At 40.9% G+C, this 27,375-nt stretch overlaps 1 protein-coding gene across 1 annotated transcript in view; it reads left to right on the top strand.

Annotated features, from left to right (window-relative positions):
- Window positions 1–27,375, top strand: part of LOC126235812 (uncharacterized) — a 114,757-nt gene that overhangs the window by 70,614 nt on the left and 16,768 nt on the right. The window contains exons 6-7 of the mRNA XM_049944653.1: window positions 9,766–9,903; window positions 25,920–26,072. Coding sequence (XP_049800610.1) covers window positions 9,766–9,903; window positions 25,920–26,072 — 291 coding nt within the window. The remainder of the gene's footprint in view (window positions 1–9,765; window positions 9,904–25,919; window positions 26,073–27,375) is intronic.

The following is a 27,375-nucleotide window of genomic DNA, read 5'->3' as shown; positions in this document are numbered from 1 at the left end:
GAATTTAAGAGTCGCTGTTGGTGGTACGGGGGAAAGAACAATGGTTGTCCCTGCCATGAGTCCAGTTCATGAAAATGTCATTAGTGAATCTGACCCAGACAAAGGATTTTAGGTGTTGACTGGATGGGAAGTTCAAATGGTTTAAATGGCTTTGAGCGCAATGGGACTTAACATCTGAGGTCATCAGTCCCCTAGAACTCAGAACTACTTAAACTGAACTAACGTAAGGACATCACACACATCCATGCCTGGGGCAGGATTCGAACCTGCGACCATAGCAGATGGGAAGTATTCCTTTAGATGTCTCATAAATAAGTTGCCATTGGATAGGGCCATGTGAGTACCCGTGGCAGTACTGTGGATTTGTTTGTAGAGTTTGCCTTCAAAAGTTAAATAATTGTGGGTCAGGATGTGGTTGGCTTGGAGGATTAGGAAAGAGACAGTGGTTTTGGTATCAGGAGGATGTTGGGAAAGGTAGTGTTCAATGGCGGCAATGCCCACTACCCTCTCCTTGCCTTGCATGTCCATCCTTACCCTCTTCCCACCTGAGATCAAACCAGGCAACTGCTGTCAGTAATTGATAATCAGTAATCAGTATCACTGTGGGAGTTTGTGTTGGGGTGTCTGTGTGATTGTGTGTGTGAATGTGGTCCCTTTATTAGAAAAAGAGCAAGAGCTCAAAAGTCAGTGTTTTCTGTTGCATGGTTCTATGCTCCACACACCAGTCCACTATAAGTCAGAGTAAGAGTGGTTTTTAAGAAAATATTAACTATTTTTTCTGTTTATGTTATGTATTCAGGTAGCATGTAGAATGTATAGCAGCCCACTTTTTGCTGGCAACTTATTGTACATTTCCCAAATAATATGTTTACAGTCCATACACAATACCATATAACGTTTTGGCATTCAGAATGTGTGAACTAAAGATGGTAGAGTAATTATCAGTACCACAGCTGGAAATAAGGCAGTTACAAACATGACAGAACTGAATAGCATCAAGTGAAACTACATGAGCCAAAGCAAAAACTTTACACCTCTTGCCTTGGTTTAATACTAATCTAATGTAAGATTCCTTGTACTGTAAATACTATATTGAAATTGCATCAACTTTAAAACTATCTTTGTACCTGTGCTTTCACCTCTTGTTCTGTAATTGTAACTGTATAATTATTTTTTTTCACTAGTGCCTTCACTTATTACCCTTAATTACAGTATTGCTTAATTTTATTTTATTTACTCTTAGCACTTTGTGCCTAAGAATCCTCTATCTTGTATGTAATAGTAGCACTGTTATAATTACTTTTTTCCTGGTTACATTACCCACTCACCTTCTTGGTTTAAATGTCCAAGAACAAAATCACAATCGGTCATAATTTGGTAATTTATAATTTAATTGTTAACTTTCTGCATTAATCTTTTAGTTGTTAAACCTATTTTTCTCTGCTGGCAGTATCATCCTTGTAAATAAACTGCTTCTCTCCTCTCACCCTGAACTAACACTTATTACATTTCATCCATTAATACAGAAGGTAAATTATTTTTACATTCACCACTGTTGTCTGTCATGTTCCCTCACAATGAATACACTCTGTTCCCCACTCCTCCCTGTTCGCACTGCCATACTTTGTGCTAGGGAAGTTTAATCAACCTGGAACTCCTCAATTTCTCCAGCCCCCTACCCACCTTTGGACCCTTCCACTGCCCCATCCCCCTCGCATGCTGCAAGGCACTGACTATGCCAGAGTCCAGGGCAGCCGCTGTCCCTGCTTGCAGCATTATAGCAGATATGATTTGTGACAACTGTACACTACAAATCCTGGCTGGAAACATGCGGCTGTTACCGGCCCAGTTGAGTAAGTTCAAAATTATATCTCGGGACCTTAGCTTTCATGCCATACAAATGTCGGAAACATGGCTTAAACTGAGCAGCCCTTCCAGCTCTGTCTCAATGACTGAGACGTGATAGGTATAACAGAAGAGGTGGCTTTTGAACACATAATTGTAGTGGGAGAAGTGAAAAATTTTATAGGCAACAGTCCTGCAGTTTCAAAATTCAGGCCTATACTTTCTTGCTCCAATCTGTTACTGCTTCCATTTGGGCCAACTCATCAGACGCAAACACTCTTAACACTGTTGATAAGTTTTTCAACCAAGTCTTCAAACAGAGTAATTCGCACTGATCAGATTTCTGCACCTGACTTATCTGCTCACGGTGTAATATCCATGAATTATTCAATGCTATGTCGAAAGAACAAACTGCAGGTGACCACTTTTAGAGATTTTAGGCACTTGAATGTGTCTGAGCTGACAGCTGACGCATATGGTATCTCCTGGCTGGGAATGACATAAATTATAAAGTATCTAATTTCACTGAGAGACTCAATAATTTATTCAATAAACACGCTCTGATGAAAACTGCAAGAGTCAGTAGAAAACTTGCATGATGGCTTACTGATCAACTCAAACACCTTATGAGTAATAGAGAAGCAGCACACAGGAACCAAATGGCACCCAACTTCCAAGAATCATCTCATCTACAAGTGATTATGTAACTGAGTTAGCCAGTCAGGGAGAAATGCAAAACTCAGGCATGCCCACTTGTTAACTGAGGACTTTCACAGGCCTTTTATCTGTGGAAAAGTCAACTAGGGCTAGGAATAGGCAAACCTCAATCTGCAGCTGAACCTCTTGTTCCCGTTGAGAATCTAAATGAGTATTTCACCAAGCCTACATCTCTACTTTGCCAACGCACAAGGATGCAGACCATCAAATCCCTTGATTATCTGCAGTTGGTATAAACAAAAAAAATTTTCTGCAGTTGGTAAGCCTTAGAACAGTCAGGAAGTCAGTTGCACGAATTCATTCTGCAGCTGTGGGACATGACAATATTACAATACAAATGATCAGTTTCCTTGTCAGTCCATTACTGCTGATGATAACGTATATTTATTAACCATTCTCTGACCTGCAACATCCTCCCAATAGTCTGAAGAAAGGGACTCATCAAACATCTCCTCAATAAGCAATCTGCCAAAGAACCTTCTGATTACAGACCCATTCTACCAGCATTATCTAAGGTTTTTAGAATACGTAGTTCACGATCAACTTACCAGTCACACCTCAAATAATCATCTGGATGAATACCAATCTGACTTGCAGAAAAATAGCAGCATGACTACTGGTCTAATAAAAGTGAGTCATGAACTGAAACAAACTACAGACAAAGAAGAGGCAACTATTATATGCTTTTGGATTTCAGCAAAGCTTTCAACACTGTTGACTTTGATATTATACTTGCTAACCTCAAAAGTGAAAACTTTTCTTCAGGTGCTGTACAGTGGTTCCACTCATACCTTACTAATTGCCAGCACTGTTTAATGATCAGTACAAAGAGGTCACAATGGAAGAATGTGGTATCAGGGGTCCAACAATGATCAGTTTTGGGCCCATTACTTTATAATTATATGTTAATGATGTGTCAACTATTATCTCGCATTGTAAATATAATTTATATACTGATGACCTTAAGTTATACCTGAGTGCAAGCGCTGCAGATGTGCGCACAGCCATCCAGAATGTAAATGCCGACATACTTGCTTTGCCAAAATGGACACAGAACATAGGTTTGACACTTACCACAATTAAGATGCAAACGGTGTTAGTCGTTTCCAGAAACTTATTACTCCTCAGTTCAGAGAACCTCTTCCACCCTTACTCCTAAACAGCACAGAAATCAGCTTTTCTTCTTAGGCAAAGAATTTGGGGATAATTCTGGACCATTGAGTAGACTGGGCTGAACAAAGAACTGCAGTCTGTAAGACAGTGTCAGCATCACATCATTCATTACAGAAATATAAAAAAGTATTTTCTCTTGAGCTAAAAAAGAAACTCATAGTGCCACTAATACTCCCCATCCATGATTATGGTGATCCTATTCTCCAAGGACTTTAATATGAGGGCTCATGTCAGTTGGAACTGGAGATGAATGCTTGTGCGCGATACATTTGTGATGTATGATATTCCTATAATATGTCTCCAGTCTATGAACAATTATCATGGCTACTTGCTGATAAGCATAGAGATTGCTGTATTGTCTTCTCAATCACTGCACTCCTTCCTATTTAACTTCAACCCCTACACTGCTACTAAACATCACAGCAGAAATACACTTTCTCAACAAAGTACAGTCCTCTCAGTGTCACTACATAATACTGCCATGTTCTCTAAATCATTATCTGTATCAGTAACTCAACTTTGGTATAATATTCCTCAAATAGTAGAGAAATTAAAATCTTTTTAACTTCAAAAGACCTGCCTACACTGTGATGCATTCTATGTGGGAATGACCAGCAACAAACTGTCCATTCGCATGAATGGACACAGGCAGACAGTGTTTGTTGGTAATGAGGATCACCCTGTGGCTAAGCATGCCTTGGTGCACGGCCAGCACATCTTGGCGCAGTGTTACACCGTCCGGGTTATCTGGATACTTCCCACTAACACCAACCTATCTGAACTCCGGAGATGGGAACTTGCTCTTCAATATATCCTCTCTTCCCGTTATCCACCAGGCCTCAATCTCCGCTAATTTCAAGTTGCCGCCGCTCATACCTCACCTGTCATTTAACAACATCTTTGCCTCTGCGCTTCTGCCTCGACTGACATCTCTGCCCAAACTCTTTGTCTTTAAATATGTCTGCTTGTGTCTGTATATGTGTGGATGGATATGTGTGTGTGTGTGCGAGTGTATACCCATCCTTTTTTCCCCCTAAGGTAAGTCTTTCTGCTCCCGGGATTGGAATGACTCCTTACCCTCTCCCTTAAAACCCACATCCTTTTGTCTTTCCCTCTCCTTCCCTCTTTCCTGATGAGGCAACAGTTTGTTGCGAAAGCTTGAATTTTGTGTGTATGTTTGTGTTTGTTTGTGTGTGTATCGACGTGCCAGCGCTTTCGTTTGGTAAGTCACATCATCTTTGTTTTTAGATATATTTTTCCCACGTGGAATGTTTCCGTCTATATATATATATGAGGGAAAGACGAAAGGATGTGGGTTTTAAGGGAGAGGGTAAGGAGTCATTCCAATCCCGGGAGCGGAAAGACTTACCTTAGGGGGAAAAATAACAGGTATACACTCGCGCGCGCACACACACACACACACACACACACACACACACACACACACATATCCATCCACACATATACAGACACCAAGTTGTGTTAATTTCTTCTTTTTATTGGTGAGTATGATGTCAGGTTTGTTATGTGGTGTTGTTTTATCTATTATAATGGTTCTGCTCCAGTATAATTTGTATTCATCATTCTCGAGTACATTTTGTGGTGCATACTTGTATGTGGGAACATGTTGTTTTATTAGTTTATGTTGTATGGCAAGTTGTTGATGTATTATTTTTGCTTCATTGTTATGTCTGCTGGTGTATTCTGTATTGGCTAGTATTGTACATCCGCTTATGATGTGATCTACTGTTTCTGTTTGTTGTTCGCAAAGTCTGAATTTACCTGTTGTGGTATTTGGATCTTTAATAATATGTTTGCTGTAATATCTGGTGTTTATTGTTTGATCCTGTATTGCAATCATAAATCCTTCCGTCTCACTGTATATATTGCCTTTTCTTAGCCATGTGTTGGATGCGTCTTGATTGATGTGTGGCTGTATTAGATGATACGGGTGCTTGCCATATAGTGTTTTCTTTTTCCAATTTACTTTCTTCGCATCTGTTGATGTTATGTGATCTAAAGGGTTGTAGAAGTTGTTATGAAATTGCAATGGTGTAGCCGATGTATTTACATGAGTGATTGCTTTGTGTATTTTGCTAGTTTCTGCTCGTTCTGTAAAGAATTTTCTTAAATTGTCTACCTGTCCATAATGTAGGTTTTTTATGTCGATAAATCCCCTTCCTCCTTCCTTTCTGCTTAATGTGAATCTTTCTGTTGCTGGATGTATGTGATGTATTCTATATTTGTGGCATTGTGATCATGTAAGTGTATTGAGTGCTTCTAGGTTTGTGTTACTCCATTTCACTACTCCAAATGAGTAGGTCAATATTGGTATAGCATAAGTATTTATAGCTTTTGTTTTGTTTCTCGCTGTCAATTCTGTTTTCAGTATTTTTGTTAGTCTTTGTCTATATTTTTCTTTTAGTTCTTCTTTAATATTTGTATTATCTATTCCTATTTTTTGTCTGTATCCTAGATATTTATAGGCATCTGTTTTTTCCTTCGCTTCTATGCAGTCGCTGTGGTTATCCAATATGTAATCTTCTTGTTTAGTGTGTTTTCCCTTGACTATGCTATTTTTCTTACATTTGTCTGTTCCAAAAGCCATACTTATATCATTGCTGAATACTTCTGTTATCTTTAGTAATTGGTTGAGTTGTTGATTTGTTGCTCCCAGTAGTTTTAGATCATCCATGTATATTAAATGTGTGATTTTGTGTTGATATGTTCCAGTAATATTGTATCCATAATTTGTATTATTTAGCATGTTGGATAGTGGGTTCAGAGCAAAGCAGAACCAAAAAGGACTTGAGTCTCCTTGGTTTATTCCACGCTTAAACTGTATTGGCTGTGATGTGATATTATTTGAATTTGTTTGGATATTACATGTGGTTTTCCAATTTTTCATTACTATGTTTAGGAACTGTATCAATTTAGGATCTACTTTGTATATTTTCAATATTTGTAGTAACCATGAGTGGGGTACACTATCAAAACCTTTTTGGTAATCAATGTATGCGTAGTGTAGCGACCTTTGTTTAGTTTTAGCTTGATATGTCACCTCTGCATCTATTAGCAGTTGCTCTTTACATCCTCGTGCTCCTTTGCAACAGCCTTTTTGTTCTTCATTTATAATTTTGTTCTGTGTTGTATGTGTCATTAATTTCTGTGTAATGATTGAAGTTAATATTTTGTATATTGTTGGTAGGCATGTTACGGGGCGATATTTAGCTGGGTTTGCTGTGTCTGCTTGATCTTTAGGTTTCAGATAAGTTATTCTATGTGTAAGTGTATCAGGGAATGTGTATGGGTTTGCAATGTAACTGTTAAATAATTTATATTAAAAACAAAGATTCCATGACTTACCAAACGGGAAAGCGCTGGTAGATAGACACAATAAAAAAACACACAAACACACACACAAAATTTCAAGCTTTCGTAACCAACGGTTGCTTCGTAAGGAAAGAGGGAAGGAGAGGGAAAGACGAAAGGATGTGGGTTTTAAGGGAGAGGGTAAGGAGTCATTCCAATCCCGGGAGCGGAAAGACTTACCTTAGGGGGAAAAAAGGACAGGTATACACTCGCAAACACACACACATATCCATCCACACATATACAGACACAAGCAGTTGGTTACGAAAGCTTGAAATTTTGAGTGTGTGCTAGTGTGTTTTTTTATTGTGTCTATCTACCAGCGCTTTCCCGTTTGGTAAGTCACATCATCTTTGTTTTTAATATATTTTTCCCATGTGGAATGTTTCTTTCTATTTTATTTATATGTTAAATAATTTAGTTAGATGTGAATGTGTTGAGGTGAACTTCTTTAGCCAGAAATTTGCTATTTTATCTTTTCCAGGGGCTTTCCAATTGTGAGTAGAATTAATTGCTTGGGTGACTTCATATTGCAAAATTATCACTTCAGGCATTTGTGGTAGTATGTATCTGTTTCTGCTTGTATCCACCGTGCATGCCTGTTATGTTGTACCGGGTTTGACCATATATTGCTCCAGAAGTGTTCCATGTCTGTTATGTTTGGTGTATTGTCTATTTTAATGTGTGTGTTATCTATTGTCTGGTAAAATTTCCTTTGGTCTGTGTTGAATGTTTGGTTTTGTTTCCTTCTATTTTCACTTTTTTTGTATCTTCTAAGTCGTTTGGCCAATGCTTGTAATTTCTGCTTCTTTTCATCTAATTGCTCTATTGCTTCTTGTTGTGAGATTTTACCTAACCTTTTTCGTTTTTTGTCTGGTATTTCAATTCTTATAAAGTGTGTTAGCTGTCCGATGTCTTTTCTCAGTTTTTCTATTCTGATCTGCAGCCTGTGTTGCCATGCTGGTTTTGTGGGTTTCTTCTGTGTGTTGGTTGGTTCTGATCTCTGCCTAGTGTGTATATTTAGTGTAGTGAGTGCTCCTATATAAACTAGTAGTTGTAACTCCTCCATAGTTGTGTTTTCATTTATTTTGTTGTGTATGATTGTGTTGATAGTTGTTATTGTTGTTTCGACTTGTGGGTTATTTGGCGGTCTATGCAAGAATGGTCTAATGTCTGTATTTGTGTCTTTGTATTCTATATATGTCAGCTGAAATGTTCCTTCTATATCTAACGTGTGTTACTTCAAGTTATATTTGTGCTTGTTCTGGTGGCTGTCTTAAGATTTCGTTTTCCTCTGATTGTTTAATTGATGCGTGTTGTTCTTTGTTTGTTTGCTCTGGGATGTTTGAGTCCATTACTCTATTTTCTTCTTCTTCTGATTGCACATTATTTTGTTGTACTTGTTGTTTGATGTTTTCTAATTCTGACTGGGGTATCCTGTTATTTTTGATTATTACACGGATCTGATCAGCTAGTCGTTGTTCTGTTAAAAATTTTAATTCTGGGTATTTGATAATAAATGTTGTGTATACTTGTGATCTGTATCCAGTTGTGTTGGTTCCTAAGTTTGTTGCTTGGTAATAACAGAACATGAGGTGTCGGTTAACTTCATCTGACCATCTCATCCTCTGTCTTTGTTTTCCTTCTAGAGTGGTTGCAGGAAGCATATCAGGCAAAACACCTCTATTTGGATTTAAATCATTTTCCGTGTGGCTAGCAGTGTCGTTACCATTGTGGACGGGCATAGGGTTCAAGCGTCGTCCCCGACCATGACAGCGCTTGTCCGAGGCTTCATTAGTTCTGTCTTGAACCAGCTAATCACACTAAAAGGGGGGGTTAGCCCTATTAGTGGTTTGTTCTTTTCGTCGCCTTTTACGGCTGGCAGAACATGCCGGAGGCCTATTCTTTTCCCGGGCCTTACTTATTATTACTGTTACTATTATTATTATTGCAAATTATTACTTTTGTTAGTAATTCAGAGTATTATTATTGAGTTTGTTATGTTAATTAAAATCATTCTTAATTGCTCCAATATTTTAACACCATATTTATTATTATTATTATTATTGTTGTTATTATTGTGACTTATGTAGTATTTCTTCTACATGTGTTGTTCCTGGTCAGATGTAAGAGAGGGCATTAAGGCCATAACCTGGTCAGGCTAAATAGGTAAATAAGCAGTACATGGAGAAATAGCTAGCTTTTATATCGTGTTCTTTAATTCTTAGATTAACATTATTTTGATATTCAGCCACAATCAAGAGATATACTGTAATATACCTTTAAGAATGAGATGTTTGATAATTGGCTGTCCAATAGCTGTTCTCAATAGCTGCTTTTTTATTTTTAGTGTTCCTAATCTTCTGTCATATTACTCTCTACACAATGTGATGTGAGAATTTGTTCAGCATTCTGTGTGCTTGTGAACGTAGGGTACTACACCAGCTGAAATGAATTTCTTCAACAGTTTATCATTGTTTTCCCATTTAGTTTGTTACTGTACTATAAACTGAAGAATTTTCATCACATTATGTTTTTCATAAGTAATCTTATATGTAATGTGAGTCTCCTCTGGAATCCATTTATAAGAATCCATTACTCTGTGATCATGTATTGAACAGTTTCTTTTGTTTAGCTGACTGACATTTTATGTTGCAGCACCAGTTCAGAGTGTCTCGTTCACTGGAAATAATTGGTTACAACATGGTGATGTGCTGAATCTGACAGTCTCTTGTAGTGGCTCTTCTAATTTCAGTTATTGCCGTTACATTTATTCGGGAGTATATAATGCCACTGGTAAGTATTCAAAACAGTTTTAAGTATTAATTGAACATATTATCTGCATTGCAATGACAGAACACTGTGAGGCAGTATTTATTGCTTTAGAAATTGTGTAAGATAATGCGTTTACTTCATTTTGAAAGACTTCTGAGACAAAAAAGACTGACCTTTGAAGTTTTCTTCTGAATACAAGATTTTTTTACACCTAGATTTTCAGTGACATTGCTGCTGCTTGGCAGTATTTTTTGTTTAGGATACACCTTATTATTTGTTAATGATTAACACACAAGAAATGAAAGAGGAAGCCGCCTGGTAGAATTTTGCACAGAGCACAACTTAATCATAGCTAACACTTGGTTTAAGAATCATGATAGAAGATTGTATACATGGAAGAACCCTGGAGATACTAAAGGTATCAGATAGATTATATAATGGTAAGACAGAGATTTAGGAACCAGGTTTTAAATTGTAAGACATTTCCAGGGGCAGATGTGGACTCTGACCACAATCTATTGGTTATGACCTGTAGATTAAAACTGAAGAAACTGCAAGAAGGTGGGAATTTAAGGAGATGGGACCTGGATAAACTGAAAGAACCAAAGGTTGTACAGAGTTTCAGGGAGAGCATAAGGGAACAATTGACAGGAATGGGGGAAAGAAATACATTAGAAGAAGAATGGGTAGCTTTGAGGGATGAAGTAGTGAAAGCAGCAGAGGATCAAGTAGGTAAAAAGACGAGGGCTAGTAGAAATCCTTGGGTAACAGAAGAAGTATTGAATTTAATTGATGAAAGGAGAAAATATAAAAATGCAGTAAATGAAGCAGGCAAAAAGGAATACAAACGTCTCAAAAATGAGATCGACAGGAAGTGCAAAATGGCTAAGCAGGGATGGCTAGAGGACAAATGTAAGGATGTAGAGGCTTGTCTCACTAGGGGTAAGATAGATACAGCCTACAGGAAAATTAAAGAGACCTTTGGAGAGAAGGGAACCACTTGTATGAATATCAAGAGCTCAGATGGCAACCCAGTTCTAAGCAAAGAAGGGAAGGCAGAAAGGTGGAAGGAGTATATAGAGGGTCTATACAAGGGCAATGTACTTGAGGACAATATTATGGAAATGGAAGAGGATGTAGATGAAGATGAAATGGGAGATAAGATACTGCGTGAAGAGTTTGACACAGCACTGAAAGACCTGAGTCGAAACAAGGCCCCCGGAGTAGACAACATTCCATTGGAACTACTGACGGCCTTGGGAGAGCCAGTCCTGACAAAACTCTACCATCTGGTGAGCAAGATGTATGAAACAGGCGAAATACCCTCAGACTTCAAGAAGAATATAATAATTCCAATCCCAAAGAAAGCAGGTGTTGACAGATGTGAGAATTACCGAACAATCAGTTTAATAAGCCACAGCTGCAAAATACTAACACGAATTATTTACAGACGAATGGAAAAACTGGTAGAAGCAGACCTTGGGGAAGATCAGTTTGGATTCCGCAGAAATGTTGGAACACGCGAGGCAATACTGACCTTACGACTTATCTTAGAAGAAAGATTAAGGAAAGGCAAACCTACGTTTCTAGCATTTGTAGACTTAGAGAAAGCTTTTGACAATGTTGACTGGAATACTCTCTTTCAAATTCTAAAGGTGGCAGGGGTAAAATACAGGGAGCGAAAGGCTATTTACAATTTGTACAGAAACCAGATGGCAGTTATAAGAGTCGAGGGACATGAAAGGGAAGCAGTGGTTGGGAAAGGAGTAAGACAGGGTTGTAGCCTCTCCCCGATGTTATTCAATCTGTATATTGAGCAAGCAGTAAAGGAAACAAAAGAAAAATTCGGAGTAGGTATTAAAATCCATGGAGAAGAAATAAAAACTTTGAGGTTCGCCGATGACATTGTAATTCTGTCAGAGACAGCAAAGGACTTGGAAAAGCAGTTGAACGGAATGGATGGTGTCTTGAAGGGAGGATATAAGATGAACATCAACAAAAGCAAAACGAGGATAATGGAATGTAGTCAAATTAAATCGGGTGATGCTGCGGGGATTAGATTAGGAAATGAGACACTTAAAGAAGTAAAGGAGTTTTGCTATTTAGGGAGTAAAATAACTGATGATGGTCGAAGTAGAGAGGATATAAAATGTAGACTGGCAATGGCAAGGAAATTGTTTCTGAAGAAGAGAAATTTGTTAACATCGAGTATAGATTTAAGTGTCAGGAAGTCGTTTCTGAAAGTATTTGTATGTAGTGTATGGAAGTGAAACATGGACGATAACCAGTTTGGACAAGAAGAGAATAGAAGCTTTCGAAACGTGGTGCTACAGAAGAATGCTGAAGATAAGGTGGGTAGATCACGTAACTAATGAGGAGGTACTGAATAGGATTGGGGAGAAGAGGAGTTTGTGGCACAACTTGACCAGAAGAAGGGATCGGTTGGTAGGACATGTTCTGAGGCATCAAGGGGTCACCAATTTAGTATTGGAGGGCAGCGTGGAGGGTAAAAATCGTAGGGGGAGACCAAGAGATGAATACACTAAGCAGATTCAGAAGGATGTAGGTTGCAGTAGGTACTGGGAGATGAAGAAGCTTGCACAGGATAGAGTAGCATGGAGAGCTGCATCAAACCAGTCTCAGGACTGAAGACCACAACAACAACAACAACACATACAGAAAATATGAGGATCCTCATTTCCACAAATACTTCAGAGAATCCTAAGTAAAATTTATTATGAAATGGAGGTCTTTGAAGTCACCTTAAACTCAAACTTGCATTCTTTTTGTTATATTTTGAGACTGGGTACATGACAGAATTAGACACACAATTGTACTGATAACAGAAAAATGTGTATAAAACTGATTATGTCAACACAGAATAAACATTTATATCAGTGAACTTGTGACTGTGCTAGCCTAGAGGTCAGAGAATTGGACTCTGAACCAGAATGTCATAGGATCAATCCGGGATAGGGGCAGGGTTTTTTCCTCATTCCAGTCCCTCCAGGACGACCCCAGGTCCACTCATCCTCGTGTCAAAAAGAGTACTGGGGGTCTATCCTAGGTATTAAATATGCCTGGGACAATGGGTCTGCTGCCCACCCCCCTCCTAGTGCTGCAACAAAGGAAAGCTACAATCACACCAATAGCCCAGTCACGAACTTGTTCCACAGACTTTTTACTTACCAGTGATGTAATAAAAATAGTAAGAAAGCTGCTTCTTGAACTCATGTGAAAAGAAGTCCTGGATTGTGCACTAATATCTACAAAAAACAATGATGTGTGATGACAAAACTGCTGTGAAATTGTGTATTGTACCTGGAATATATTGTGGGATTGCAAATAAATAGTATAATTTAGACATATCCCAAGCTGTTGGACACTTTGTGGGGTTGCAGGTTGATTAACGAAATAATAATCATTAGTCATTGGAAGAAATTGGAATTGTTGTAAATATTGTTCACCATCTTTTATGAGAGCCTGGCAACTATTTCTGTGGTCAGCGAGAAAGCAATGGAGAACGTACTGACCATAGTTCCCAGTCTGCAAGTCCACATTCTTGTCCAGCCCACTGAAAGAAATGTTTCCATTCTCTGTTTGCTCAGCGGGATCAGGACTATGATTATAAATGAAGATTTTGAGTTCTAATTGATACATATATTTGGTAAAGTTTCACATGCACAACATTGCAATATTAATTATGTTCATACTGATAGTAAATCTCTCTATCCTAAACAGCACTATGAGCAGTTCAGAGGCAACCTCTATGGTAAGCTCCTACTAAATGGTCTTTCGCCCTGACTAAAGATAATCAAAATAAGTGCTCACCACAAAAGTGGAAAATAATAGTCACCACTAGCCATGCGGATTTGTTGATATTACAGGCAGCACACTAATAGTTACTTTTGCGAAATCTGAGTGATCCATGATGGTGTACGGTCCTCGCAAGCTCACTATCTATTTTTATTAAAAACAAGCATTTTGTAACAGCCTGTGTCTGACGTAATCTGAGGCAGCGGACACTCTGGTGTTTGACTGATACAGGTCTTATGGTGCTGGGGTGCGAGGTTAAGGCTAGTGTTGCATCTTGGGCTGTATTTGTACATATGTGGCGCAGCAGACAGCCAAGGGAACACCTGCTGTCATCTGCCCTAAGCACACAGTAGCAGTCTCTAAACGGCTGCTTTCTCGGACACAATATTTAATAACAATGTCACGAATCAATTTAGAATCTTTGTAATTTTTGGATGTATGTAAGTAAGTTGGTTGAAATTGCAGAAAAAGTTTTAGCTTGTCTGCCTTAAAACTTTGCCTTCTAGAATTTTTTAAAATGGAACTGACATTCGAACATGACCTATGAACTACAACTTTGAGACCTTGTATTGGTTATTAGTAACATCAAGGTCCTAAAACTTGTTGTAGCTGTATTACTTAATAGGTTTCATCACATGCTGTAACCAAGACTTTCTAACATTAGTATGGCAGATACTTAATTTACTACACATAAGGAGTTTTTTTCCAAATTTAGTTTCCAGTAAATTACTCAAAAACTATTAGAGATACCTTAATGGGCTCACGTAGTTTTTATTTTTATGTTGAACTGAAGCGTCATACAAATTTGCACATTTCTAAGTCTAATATTTAGCGCCTTCAGTTTTTCTTAAAAACGTGGATTGTGATCAAAATATTGCTTTAATCGTGTTGAGACTTGTACCAGTTAATTTTGATATAAGTGTGCACATTATGACAAATTTCTGGCTTCCTAGCTTTATTATTTAGTATCACTTATTTTTTTCTTGAAACATTTTATTTAGGTAAAATATTGACCTAATCAATCTGATACTTGACAGTTTAAACATTATTACACTAAAGCATATGCTGACAAAGTTTGAAGAATCAACTTTAACTTTTAATTTCATTCTTAATTATGGTGCAATACTCATGTGCTATTCACAGACGCTTTATGGTGATGTGGCGCTACTAGCAGTGTACTGGGGTAAGTCCCGGCACACTTGCTTGCCTCTCTAGCTCTCAAACAATACAGTGCTTGTTTCGCCACAATTTCCTATGTTATAACAGTAGAATACTGTTGAGTAGTTCTGAGCAGTATCAAAACTGTATAGATGATAGGTAGTAAAAACTGAGAAATTGTGTGGGAATCGGAGTACCAAGTGGAGAATAAAATCTAGGAAAGTTTGCGATTGTGAATAGAATAGAAAGTCTAAGCAACATGTGAGAAAAATCAACTGATATTTTGAATGATTGGTTGCAAAAACATTGTATAGCACTACTTCAACCACTGGAAAAATCTTGTTTGTGTCTCAGTAAGAATTACAAAAAGATTTTAACTAAAGTCATAAAAGAAGCAAAAAGAATGGCAAATAGTTCCTTCACAGAAAATGCACAAAATAAAATGAAGCCATATGGGACATTGTAAGGCATGAAACAGGAGTAAAACAGAGAGAATACCATAATATCAAACTGAATGAAACCACTTCTGTAATATCTGATCCCCAGCAGATAGCAAATAATTTTAACTCATATTTCTCTGAGGCAGCTGAAATTCTGGTGAAGCAAAACTTTCAATATGCTGTCACTGCAAATCAGGTTAAAACTATCCCTAGTAACAAGTGTCTCTTCCTATCCCCAACAGATGAACAGGAAATGCTAAAAACAATAGGGGAGCTAAAGTCAAAATTTTCCTCTGGTACTTCAACCATCTTCAGTTACTTTGCTCCCCAAATAGCAAAACGCATCTACTACTTTAATTGTCTCATTTCCTAATCTAATTCCCTCAGCATCACCCGACTTAATTCGACTACATTCCATTATCCTCGTTTTGCTTTTGTTGATGTTCATCTTATATCCTCCTTTCAAGACACTGTCCATTCCATTCAGCTGTTTTCCAGGTCCTTTGCTGTCCCTGACAGAATTACAGTGTCATCGGCGAACCTCAAAGTTTTTATTTCTTCTCCATGGACTTTAATTCCTACTTCGAATTTTTCTTTTGTTTCCTTTACTGCTTGCTCAATATACAGATTGAATAACATCGGGGACAGGCTACAACCTTGTCTCACTCCCTTCCCAACCACTGCTTCCCTTTCATGCCCCTCGACTCTTACACATTGTAAATAGCCTTACACTCCCTGTATTTTCTCCCTGTCACCTTCAGAATTTGAAAGAGAGTATTCCAGTCAACATTGTCAAAAACTTTCTCTAAGTCTACAAATGCTAGAAATGTAGGTTTGCCTTTCCATAATCTATTTTCTAAGGTAAGTCATAGGGTCAGTATTGCCTCACGTGTTCCAACATTTCTACAGCATCCAAACTGATCTTCCCCGAGGTCGGCTTCTACCAGTTTTTCCATTCATCGGTAAAGAATTCATGTTAGTATTTTGCAGCTGTGACTTATTAAACTGATAGTTCGGTAATTTTCACATCTGTCAATACCTGCTTTCTTTGGGATTGGAATTATTATATTCTTCTTGAAATCTGAGGGTATTTCGCCTGTGTCATACATCTTGCTCACCATGGTAGAGTTTTGTCAGGCTGGCTCTCCCAAGGCTATCAGTAGTTCTGATGGAATGTTGTCTACTTCCGAGGCCTTGTTTCGACTTAGGTCTTTCAGTGCTCTGTCAAACTCTTCACGCAGTATCATATCTCCCATTTCACCTTCATCTACATGCTCTTCCATTTCCATAATATTGTCCTCAAGTACATCGCCCTTTTATAGACCCTCTATATACTCCTTCCACCTTTCTGCTCTCCCTTCTTTGCTTAGAACTGGGTTTCCATCTGAGCTCTTGATATTCATGCAAGTGGTTCTCTTTTCTCCAAAGGTCTCTTTAATTTTCCTGTAGGCAGTATCTATCTTACCCCTTGTGATATACACCTCTACATCGTTACATTTGTCCTCTAGCCATCCCTGCTAGCCATTTTGCACTTACTGTCAATCTCATTTTTGAGACGTTTGTATTCCTTTTTGCCTGCTTCATTTACTGCATTTTTGTATTTCTACTTTCATCAGTTAAATTCAGTACCTCTTCTGTTACTCAAGGATTTCTATTAGCCCTCATCTTTTTACCTACTTGATCCTCTGCAGCCTTCACTATTTCATCTCTCAAAGCTACCCATTCTTCTTCTACTGTATTTCTTTCCCCCATTCTTTCAATTGTTCTCTAATGCTCTCCCTGAAACTCTGTACAACCACTGGTTCTGTCAGTTTATCCAGGTCCTATCTCCTTAAATTCCCACCTTTTTGCAGTTTCTTCAGTTTTAATCTACAGTTCATAACCAATAGATTGTGAACAGAGTCCACATCTGCCCCTGGAAATGTCTTACAATTTAAAACCTGGTTCCTAAATCTCTGTCTTACATTATATAATCTATCTGAAACCTTCCAGTATCTCCAGTCTTCTTCCATGTATACAACCTTCTTTTATGATTCTTGAACCAAGTGTTAGCTATGATTAAGTTATGCTCTGTGCAAAATTCTCCAGGCGGCTTCCTCATTCATTGCCCCCAGGAGCTCAGCATTCATTTGCTGGGTACGGGCTTGGCGACCCCGGGGTTCCTGAGCTGGGGACTGGTAAGCGCCGCCAGTCCTCTGTCACCGTAAGCTTTGGGCATACTTCAACGACCACCGTACGGCGCGGCGGTGGAATGTTGTGTGTCTCAGGGAGTGGGGATCTTGGCTTGACCGCCCGGATCGCGAGGATGGAATAAACCTCTATAAACAACCCCTCAATCTCAAGGTGTGCTGCGCGCTGATGAGATGCATGGCTGTTGAGGTGGAACAGTCGTTAGCGGGCAACCTCTGGGGAACCTGCCGCACCTCAGATGTATAAGGCTTACCTAGGCACGCGGGCTCTGTCTAGGTGGACTTGTAGTTCCCTAGCTGCTCGTGGGACCAAGATGGATCCTTCAAAATCCTCTTTTCTTCCTCCCAGCGGAAAGGGTGGGCCGCTGGAAGGTTCTAACACCCAGTCTCTTAAGAGGGCTCGTGCAGTCAGTCCCCCTGACTCCGGCACTTCTTTGATAAGTCCAGTCTTAGGTAACAGAATGCATTCTGGTAATCCGAATGTGTTTCTCATTGTGAAACGGAAGGAGGTTGTTTTGAGAAGGTTTCGCCGTTCTATATACAAAAGGGATTGGAGGGAATCTGTGGCTCCTTAAAATCGGTGAAGCGCTTACGTAATGGGACCTTGCTAGTGGAAACTTCCACTTCCCAGCAAGCAACTAACCTCCAATCTGCTAAATGCCTTGGAGAGTATGCCATAGACACTGAACTGCACAGCACCTTGAACTACAGCAAAGGTGTTGTGACATGCCGGGATCTAGTTGACATTCCCAAGGAAGAACTGCAACGTGAGTGGGCTCCGGAAGGTATCGTTGATGTCCAACACATCATGAAGAGGGTTGATGGCAATCTTGTCAAATCTGACTCCTTTATTCTGACCTTCAGTAGCACAAAACTTCCTGAACATGTTGAAGCTGGCTTCCTTCGCCTTACAAGGGAACCTCCCCATCGCACCCCCCTCAGATTTAGTTATAAGTTGGCACAGTGGATAGGCCTTGAAAAACTGAACACAGAACAATTGAGAAAACAGGAAGAAATTGTGTGTAACTGTGAAAAAATAAGCAAAATATACAAACTGAATAGTTCATGAGAAGATAAGCAACATCAAGGACACTCGGAACGGAGGAGCGCCGTGGTCTCGTGGTAGCGTGAACAGCTGCGGAACGAAAGGTCCCTGGTTCAAAACTTGCATCGAGTATAAAGTTTAATTTTTTATTTTCAGTTTATGTGACAAACTGTTATGTTTTCATCACTTTTTTGGGAGTGATTATCAGATCCACAAGAAAACCTAAATCGGGCAAGGTAGAAGAATCTTTTTACCCATTCGCCAAGTGTACAAGCTAGGTGGGTCGACAACATATTCCTGCCATGTGACGCACATGCCGTCACCAGTGTCGTATAGAATATATCAGATGTGTTTTCCAGTGAAGGAATCGGTTGACCTATGACCTGGCGATCAAATGTTTTCAGTTCCCATTGGAGAGGCACGTCCTTTCGTCTACTAAACACAGACACTAAACTTATACAGTGAACAGAGACGTCAATGAACGAACGGACAGATAATAACTATGCAAAAATAAAGAAAGTAAAATTTTGACGCGAGGGAAGATTTGAACCAAGGACCTCTCGTTCCGCAGCTGCTCATTCTACCATGGGACCACGGCGCTCCTGAGCTCACATGCTCCATGATGTTGCCTATGTGGCCCATGGACTACTCAGTTTGTATATTTTGCTTATTTTTTCATAGTTCCACACAACTTCTTCCTGTTTTCTCAATTGATCTGTGTTCAGTTTATCAAGGCCTATCCACTGTGCCAATTTATAACTAAATCTGAGGTGGGTGCGATGGGGAGGTTCCCTTGTTAGTGTGAGGCCTTATTTCCCGACCCCAATGCGCTGTTTTAAATGCCAGCGTTTTGGGCATACCACCTTAGGCTGTAAAGGTGAAGGAACTTGTGGAAACTGTGGTCAGGCTGCTCATGAAGGAGTTGGTTGCTCGTCTCCGGCTAAATGTATTAATTGCTCTGGGAACCACCCTGTTTGGAGTAGGGACTGCCGAATATTTTTAGAGGAACGCAAGGTCCAGGAAATAAAAACAACCAAGCGTATCCCCTATGGTGAGGCCAAGAAGATCTATAAGTCGATGCAACCTCCCACATTTGCTACATCTTTTGCATCCCTGGTTCAGAAACCTACTCCAAAAGTCGATGCCTCAATGCAGACTGAGCTGTAAGTGCACTTGCAATGCAGCCAGTGTTTCAGAGCCAGTAGCCCCTACTCGAACGGCAGACAAAGGTACAGTGGCGAACTTGGGCCAGCCCCTGGCGCCTCCAACAGCTGAGGCTGTTCCCAAGCCCAGTGCGCCAATTACCAGTCCTGCATCAGCTCCCCCCAAAGTCCACCAAACCACAGAAAGCTACTGTACAGCAGCAACAGCGGGTCAAATCCCGTGGTAAACCATCTGACCATGCGGATGTTGTTTTACGTGAGGCTTCATCTGACTCTTCCCCAGAGTTGATGGAGTACGATGTATGTGTGGGCCAAACATCTCGTCCCACACCTGCCCCTCCACCTGCTGCGGTCTCCCCGCCTCGTCGGAGAGACTGGATGAAGGTGCTACCCCCAACATAGATGGCTCCCATACTTCAGTGGAACTTGCAAGGGTTCAGGACGCATGTGGAGGAACTTCGTCTACTCTCTCAGGGTAGACCACTGTGTCTATGTCTCCAGGAGACGTATTTCCATCCATCATACTCCCCTGAGATACGAGGCTATACACTCCACAAAAAGGACGACCTGCGTGGAGAGAGAGCTAGAGGCGGCGTAGGTATTTTCGTCAGGACGGACTACCACTCCTTGCCTCTCTCACTTACGACGACTTTACAGGCCGTCGCTGTGTCCGTGCACGTGCATCATCCATTGACTGTATGTTCGCTTTACTTGCCCCCACATGATGCACATGATGAAGCGGCCCTCACCGACCTTCTTACACAGCTCCCCCAGCCATTCATTATTTGTGGTGATTTTAATGCCCACAATGTGCTTTGGGGCTCTGCACATACCTGCCCCAGGGGTAGAGCAGTTGAGAGGCTTCTCCTGTCATCCTGTGCCTACTTGCTCAATGCAGGGCAGAGTACTCATTTCTGCACAGCGACTGGGTCGTTCTCTGCCATTGATCTCTCGCTTTGCTCTCCAGCTCTTGCCACCAGTGCTCACTGGGAAGTGGTCGCTGACTTGCACAGCAGTGATCATTTCCCAATCTGGATTCACCTGCCAGATGGCGTGGGCCCCGAAAGGAGACCACCACGATGGGTGCTCAGTGGAGTCGACTGGACACTTTATAGCCAGTTGGCCCAGTTCGAACACTGTGCGAATGTTGAGGTGTGGGTGGATCATATTACCACAACGGTCCACCACGCCGCTGCAGCATCCATTCCACAGTCCACAGGCCATGGGAAGAGGCCACCTGTGCCTTGGTGGAGTGCCGACTGCCGCTCTGTAATCAGGACCAGGCGTGCGGCTCTGCGTCGGTTCAAGTGTCGGCCGACTGCTGAGAATCTTGCAGCCTTTCAGGTGGCGAGGGCAAGATGTCGCCGCATTATTCGTGAGAGCAAGAAGAGGTCATGGCAACAGTTCCTGAACACCATTAATCGTTCCACCAACAGTTCCATTGTGTGGGAGACCATCCGGAGAATTTCTGGCAGGGGAGGGAGGTGCCCCATAGCTGCTGTAATGAATAACGGCACTCTCCACACGGATCCGCGAGACATTGCCCAGACTATGGCAGCGTATTTTGCCACAGTTACTGCAACAACCAGTCAGGATCCAGGTTTCCAGCGCCATAGAGCCGTTGCTGAGAGATGTAGTCTGGACTTCCAGTCCACTTCTCATGAAGTTTACAACTGCCCATTTTCTATGTGGGAGCTGGAATCTGCATTGTCTGGAGCTCGTGGCACATCCCCTGGTCACGACAGGATCCATTACAGTATGCTATGGCACCTCACAATGCGCAACAAAGAAATCCTCCTCGCACTTTTTAATGCCATTTGGGCGTCGGGTCACTTTCCTGACGTGTGGCGTGAGGCTGTTTTACTCCCTTTTTTAAAACCTGGGAAAGACCGCGCGAGCCCAAGTAGCTACCATAGTGTTGCCCTCACTAGTTGCATAGGGAAGACCTTGGAGCGGATGGTCAACCGCCGCCTTGTCTGGAAGTTAGAATCCCGGCAACTCCTTAGTCGCTTTCAGTGTGGGTTCAGGAGGTTTCGTTCCACCTTCAATAACCTTGCCCTCGTGGAGGCGGCTATACAACAAGCTTTCCTATGCTGTCATCACCTTCTAGGTGTATTTTTCGACATCGAGAAGGCGTACGATACCACTTGGAGGCGTCTCATCCTGAAGCAGCTACACGAATGGGGTTTTCGTGGTTGTCTTCCTCTTTTTATTCAGTCTTTCCTCTCGCCACGGTATTTTAGATACCGAATTGGTGATGTCTTGTCTGATCGCTTTGCGCAGGAGAACGGTGTCCCTCAGGGTAGCGTTTTAAGTGTGACTCTCTTTGCCATCGCTATTAATAGCATTACGTCCATAGTGAAAAGTCCTGTCCAGTGTTCTTTGTTTGTGGATGATTTCTCTTTGTTTTGCTCTTCTTCAAGCTTTGCAACGACAACTCGTCAGTTGCAACTTACGATTAGGCGTTTGGATGACTGAGCGCAGAAGAGTGGTTTTAAGTTTTCCACCGAGAAGTCTTTATGTGTGCTTTTTAACCGTTCTCGTTCAATTTTACCCTTTCCTGAGTTGAGGATGAGGGACACTATTCTTATTTTTAAAGACACGGTGAGATTTCTGGGGCTCATTATTGACTCGAAGCTCACGTGGTTACCTCATCTTAAAGACCTGAAACGGCGGTCACTTAAGGCTTTAAGTATATTAAAATGTCTTAGCCACAGTACATGGGGGGCTGACAGGACTTGTCTGCTCCAGTTTTACAGGGCGTTTGTGCGATCTCGGCTCGATTATGGGTGCACGGTGTATGGGTCTGCCAGGCCTTCTTACTTAAAGTTGTTGGATGTTGTGCACCATGAAGGGCTTCGGTTGGCCACTGGGGCATTCCGAACTAGCCCCATACCAAGCCTCTGTGCAGAGGCTCGTGAACCGCCACTTCATATGCGGCGACGGCTACTTATGGTGCGCCAGGCATATAAAACTTTGTCCACACCATACACCCCTGCATACCATACCGTTGCTCAGCCTCCTCTGGCACGATTGTTTCATAACCGTCAACGTGCGATGCAGCCCTATGGGATTCGCGCACAGGATTGCCTCGGTGCGATGTCTATGGCTGGTCTTCGTGTTTTACGTCGCGGTTGGAACAGATCTCCACCTTGGCTCCTCCGGAGACCCAAAATTATTTTAGATTTGACTAATTTTAAGAAAGATGGCACACCAGATTTTACATTCCAATCTCTGTTTTTTTAACATTTTAGATGTGCATCACGGTTTCACTGTCGTTTACACTGATGGCTCCAAACAGGAGACTTTCCTTGGCTGTTCTGTGGTGTTCCCTGCTCATGTTACCCAGATTCGCCTCCCTGCTGAATATACCGTTTTCGCAGCGGAGCTCCACCCGATCCTGAAGGCACTGGAGCAGATGCATCATGTTCGGGGCGATCGATTTCTTCTCTGCTCCGATTCTCTTAGTGCCTTACAATCACTGCAGAACCTATACCCAACTGAGGAGATGGTCCAGCTGATACAAGTCCGACTGTACTTGCTCCACCGGTGGGGTAAAGAGGTATCCTTCTGCTGGGTGCCTGGTCATGTCGGCATATGGGGCAATGAACAGGCTGATCGGGCTGCCAAGGAGGCCTGCAGAGAGCAGGATGTGGTCCAGTGTCCTATCCCCTTGCAGTCCGTCATCACTGCACTCCACAGGACGTGTATGGAGTTGTGGGAGGACGAATGGCTGGCGGTGATGGCCAATAAACTGCGGTCGGTAAAGTCAACCAATCGGCCATGGCGTTCTTCTTGCCGGTTGCTCAGGCGGGAAGAAGTGGCCCTCACACGTCTTCGGATCGGGCACTGTCCTCTCACACATAGCTATTTATTACGGCGGGAGAATCCTCCGTTTTGTGATGCTTGTGGTGTGCACATCTCTGTCCGGCACATTTTAACAGACTGCATTTTATACCGTGATGCAAGGGCAGAAGCACAAGTTGATGGGGATCTGCCTTGTGTTTTAGCAAACGATGAGACATGTGTGTCTAGGGTTTTTAAGTTTTGTGATGTGTCTGGACTCTGGCCTAAACTTTTAGGCTGGAGGTTTTAGTGTATTGCAGAGTGGCTGACTCCTCCCCTTTTTTCCTTGCGGTCAGCCAGCCACTTCCATCTGCTACATTGTTTTAGCTCCCTCTATCATTTTCTTCCTGTGTTGTCCATGTTTTACTGCTGACGCCCTGCTTCATCCCACGCTTCGGTGTGGGTGAGCACATATTTTTCAACGATTGTTCCTGTGTTTTATGTTCCGTTTTATATAAATGTTCTGAGTTTTCTTCTTGACACCCGTCTCACTAAGTTACTGAACGGGCGCTGAAGACCTTGCTGTCGTGCACCCAACAACCCCTCTACTACTACTACTACTACTACTACTACTCATACTACTCATTCATTCCTTACTCCCATTCCATATTCACCTACTATGTTTCCTTCTCTACCTTTTCCTACTATCGAATTCCAGTCACCCATGACTATTAAATTTTTATCTCCCATCATTATCTGAATAATTTCTTTTATCTCATCATACATTTCATCAATTTCTTCGTCATCTACATAGCTAGTTGGCATATAAATTTGTACTATTGTGGTAGGTGCGGGCTTCGTGTCTATCTTGGCTACAATAATGTGTTCACTATGCTGTTCATAGTAGCTTACCCAGGTTCTTCTTTTTTTATTCATTATTAAACCTACTCCTGAATTACCCCTGTTTGATTTTGTATTTATAACCCTGTATTCACCCGACCAGAAGTCCTGTTCCTCCTGCCACTGAACTTCACTAATTCCCACTATATCTAACTTTAACCTATCCATTTCCCTTTTTAAATTTTCTGACCTACCTGCCTGGTTAAGGGATCTGACATTCCACACTCCGACCCGTAGAATGCCAGTGTTCTTTCTCCTGATAACAACGTCCTCCTGAGTAGTCCCCACCCGGAGATCCAAATGGGGGACTGTTTTACCTCCGGAATATTTTACCCAAGAAGACGCCATCATTATTTAACCACACAGTAAAGCTGCATGCCCTCAGGAAAAATTACGGCTGTAGTTTTCCCTTGCTTCCAGCCGTTCGCAGTACAGCACAGCAAGGCCCTTTTGGTTATTGTTATAAGGCCAGATCAGTCAATCATCCAGACTGTTGCCTCTGCAACTACTGAAAGGGCTGCAGCCCCTCTTCAGGAACCACACGTTTGTCTGACCTCTCAACAGATACCCTTCAGTTGTGGTTGCACCTACAGTACGGCTATCTGTATCTCTGAGGCACACAAGCCACCCCACCAGCGGCAAGGTCCATGGTTCATGGGGGGGCGGGGGTGGGGGGGGGTCTGCTAACTTACGAAAATATAGTTTTGTAAGTGTCAGAAAATTGTGCAACTAAGATACCTGTCACATAATTGTACGATGAAATTAGAGAAAGTGTGTTTTGAATGAGGAAAATTTTAAAAGTGTACAATTTAGTTTAAGTGTACCATTGACAATAACAGTAGTTTATCGCGGCACTTGCAAATGTTTGAAATTTCACAGTATATCACAATACAAATGAGTATTGACACAATCAGTGAAAGATTATGTAGAAAAAGTGATGCGGACAGTAATATATGAGAGGCTAGAACTTTGAATTGACACACGATATTGTACAAGAGGTCTCACACAACAGAAAATTCCTTAGTCGGCTTTTATATATAAGTAAATGTGCGTATTGCGTGAATTTTTCACTTAGATGATTCTGTGCACACTTCTACACTGCCATGCCAAAGAACACTCTAGCATAGGTTTATCTCGGTCAGAATATCTAAAATGTGCAGTGGCCACAAAGCATGTCTTCTGCCTGTTTTAAACAGTCTGTCTTAATGAGTCATGAGGCTGCAAATGCACGCAGGACACTGCACCTGCAGGGAGTATCCAATGTAATCTGACCTGATTCAATTTAAGCTTCTATTTTAGAACTGAATTACTCACTACACAGCCATGCGAACCAGCAAACACATATACAACTGTCATGCCTGAAGTCTTTGGTCACAACTGGCATGAAGTTCAACTCGATCACACCACCACAATGGTTGCATGTGCACAGTATGCAGTATTTTCGAAATAATCCTTGTTGATAAAACAGAAATAAACATGCATTCATAGAATTAAAATTATATTACTTATAAAGCTGATTTTTGTTACATCTACTTTCCAGGTGAAGAAACATGTATGACATCAAGAATTTTGGACACATGTAAATTCACAGTTACACATTATTTCTCTGAGTCAGGAACTTACACTATTGTTCTGATCATTAGCAATGATGTGTCAAAAATCATCAAGCCTGTGGCTATTAATGTCTATGAAGGTGAGTTTTTAGAATAAATAAAAGTATTTTGTCCACATTGAACTGAATTTTGGAACGCTGCAACTGTTTCATACGTAAATGTGTAAAACTCGTTTCTGTGTCACACGGACAAAGTTATCACCATAGTCTTTCTCGCTGGATATGTGACAGTTGAGGATAACACATTATATGTGTATAGTATTAAAATCCATCTCATAGCTACTGAATTAATAGTTGAAGTTACTTTTTCGAGATTCACTTGTTATTTGTGGTGAAGAGTAACGTTTCAGAAACACTATGACAGGTGTGTGTATCCTTTTTTAAATTTGCTGCCACTGCAGTTTAGAATTTTTACACCACATAGTTTATATCTGTAGACTACAGTCATAAAACCAAACTGTCTAGAATGTATGTTTACGTAATGACCATCTTTTATAAGGAAACAGGAAGCATATGCAGTGACTAGCAGGAATAAATTTTATTAGACAGACTTACTCAACCTAGTTCACTGCTTTCTGAAATCTTAATGCTGTAATATTTGTCTATTTGAATTAGCAGCAGCACTGTCACAGTGTATCATGACAGCTATGTCACAGGAGTGCTCAACTATTGATTTCAAAATATATTTTGCATTTCTAAAGAGGAATTGAAGATAAGTGCGGCAACAATTGAAGGCTACCTACCACACAGAGGTTTGGGAGTGTATGATTAGTGTAAAAATGCTGGTACTGTGTAATGGGTCCCAATGCTTGTCAAATAGGTTGGAGCAACATAATGCTGAAAAATGCCACTATGACTTCTTAACAGTTCTTCCAATAAATGCTACACCCACATGTATGAAGGCAGCAGCTATTTGTTTCCAGGTGAGTGCACTGCATTTAGAGTGTAATGAATGGGATAGGATGAAATGTGAGTTTCTGGTGCCTTAAAACTGAATATTTCTAAGAAAGAGAGAAACTTTCAGCAGTAAATCATAATTAAACTGTGTGTCGGTAGTTCACCCACATAAAAATTATTGTTACTCATAATGCCAAAAATAGCCCTGGACTCCAGAGAACAGCAGGAACAAGGGTGCAAAACTAGTTAATATTGTAAAAGAAAACAATGTATGATAAAAAACTCTATAAAGAAGCTGAAAGAAACTGTAACAATAAAGGAAATTCCAAGATGGAGCAATACGTAAAATAAGGGTAAGGCACCCACTCACCTACAGCAGATTGATGCATGGAGTACAGAAAACAGCATTCACATTAGTTTTTGAGCACTCACTCTTTTTCTAGCAAAGGACACACATTCTCACAAACAACCACACAGATACTCAAAC

Source organism: Schistocerca nitens, chromosome 2 (assembly GCF_023898315.1).
Source record: "Schistocerca nitens isolate TAMUIC-IGC-003100 chromosome 2, iqSchNite1.1, whole genome shotgun sequence".
Lineage (NCBI taxonomy): Eukaryota > Metazoa > Arthropoda > Insecta > Orthoptera > Acrididae > Schistocerca > Schistocerca nitens.
Note: the sequence above shows the minus strand (reverse complement) of the source record. Positions and strands in the feature narration are given on the sequence as shown.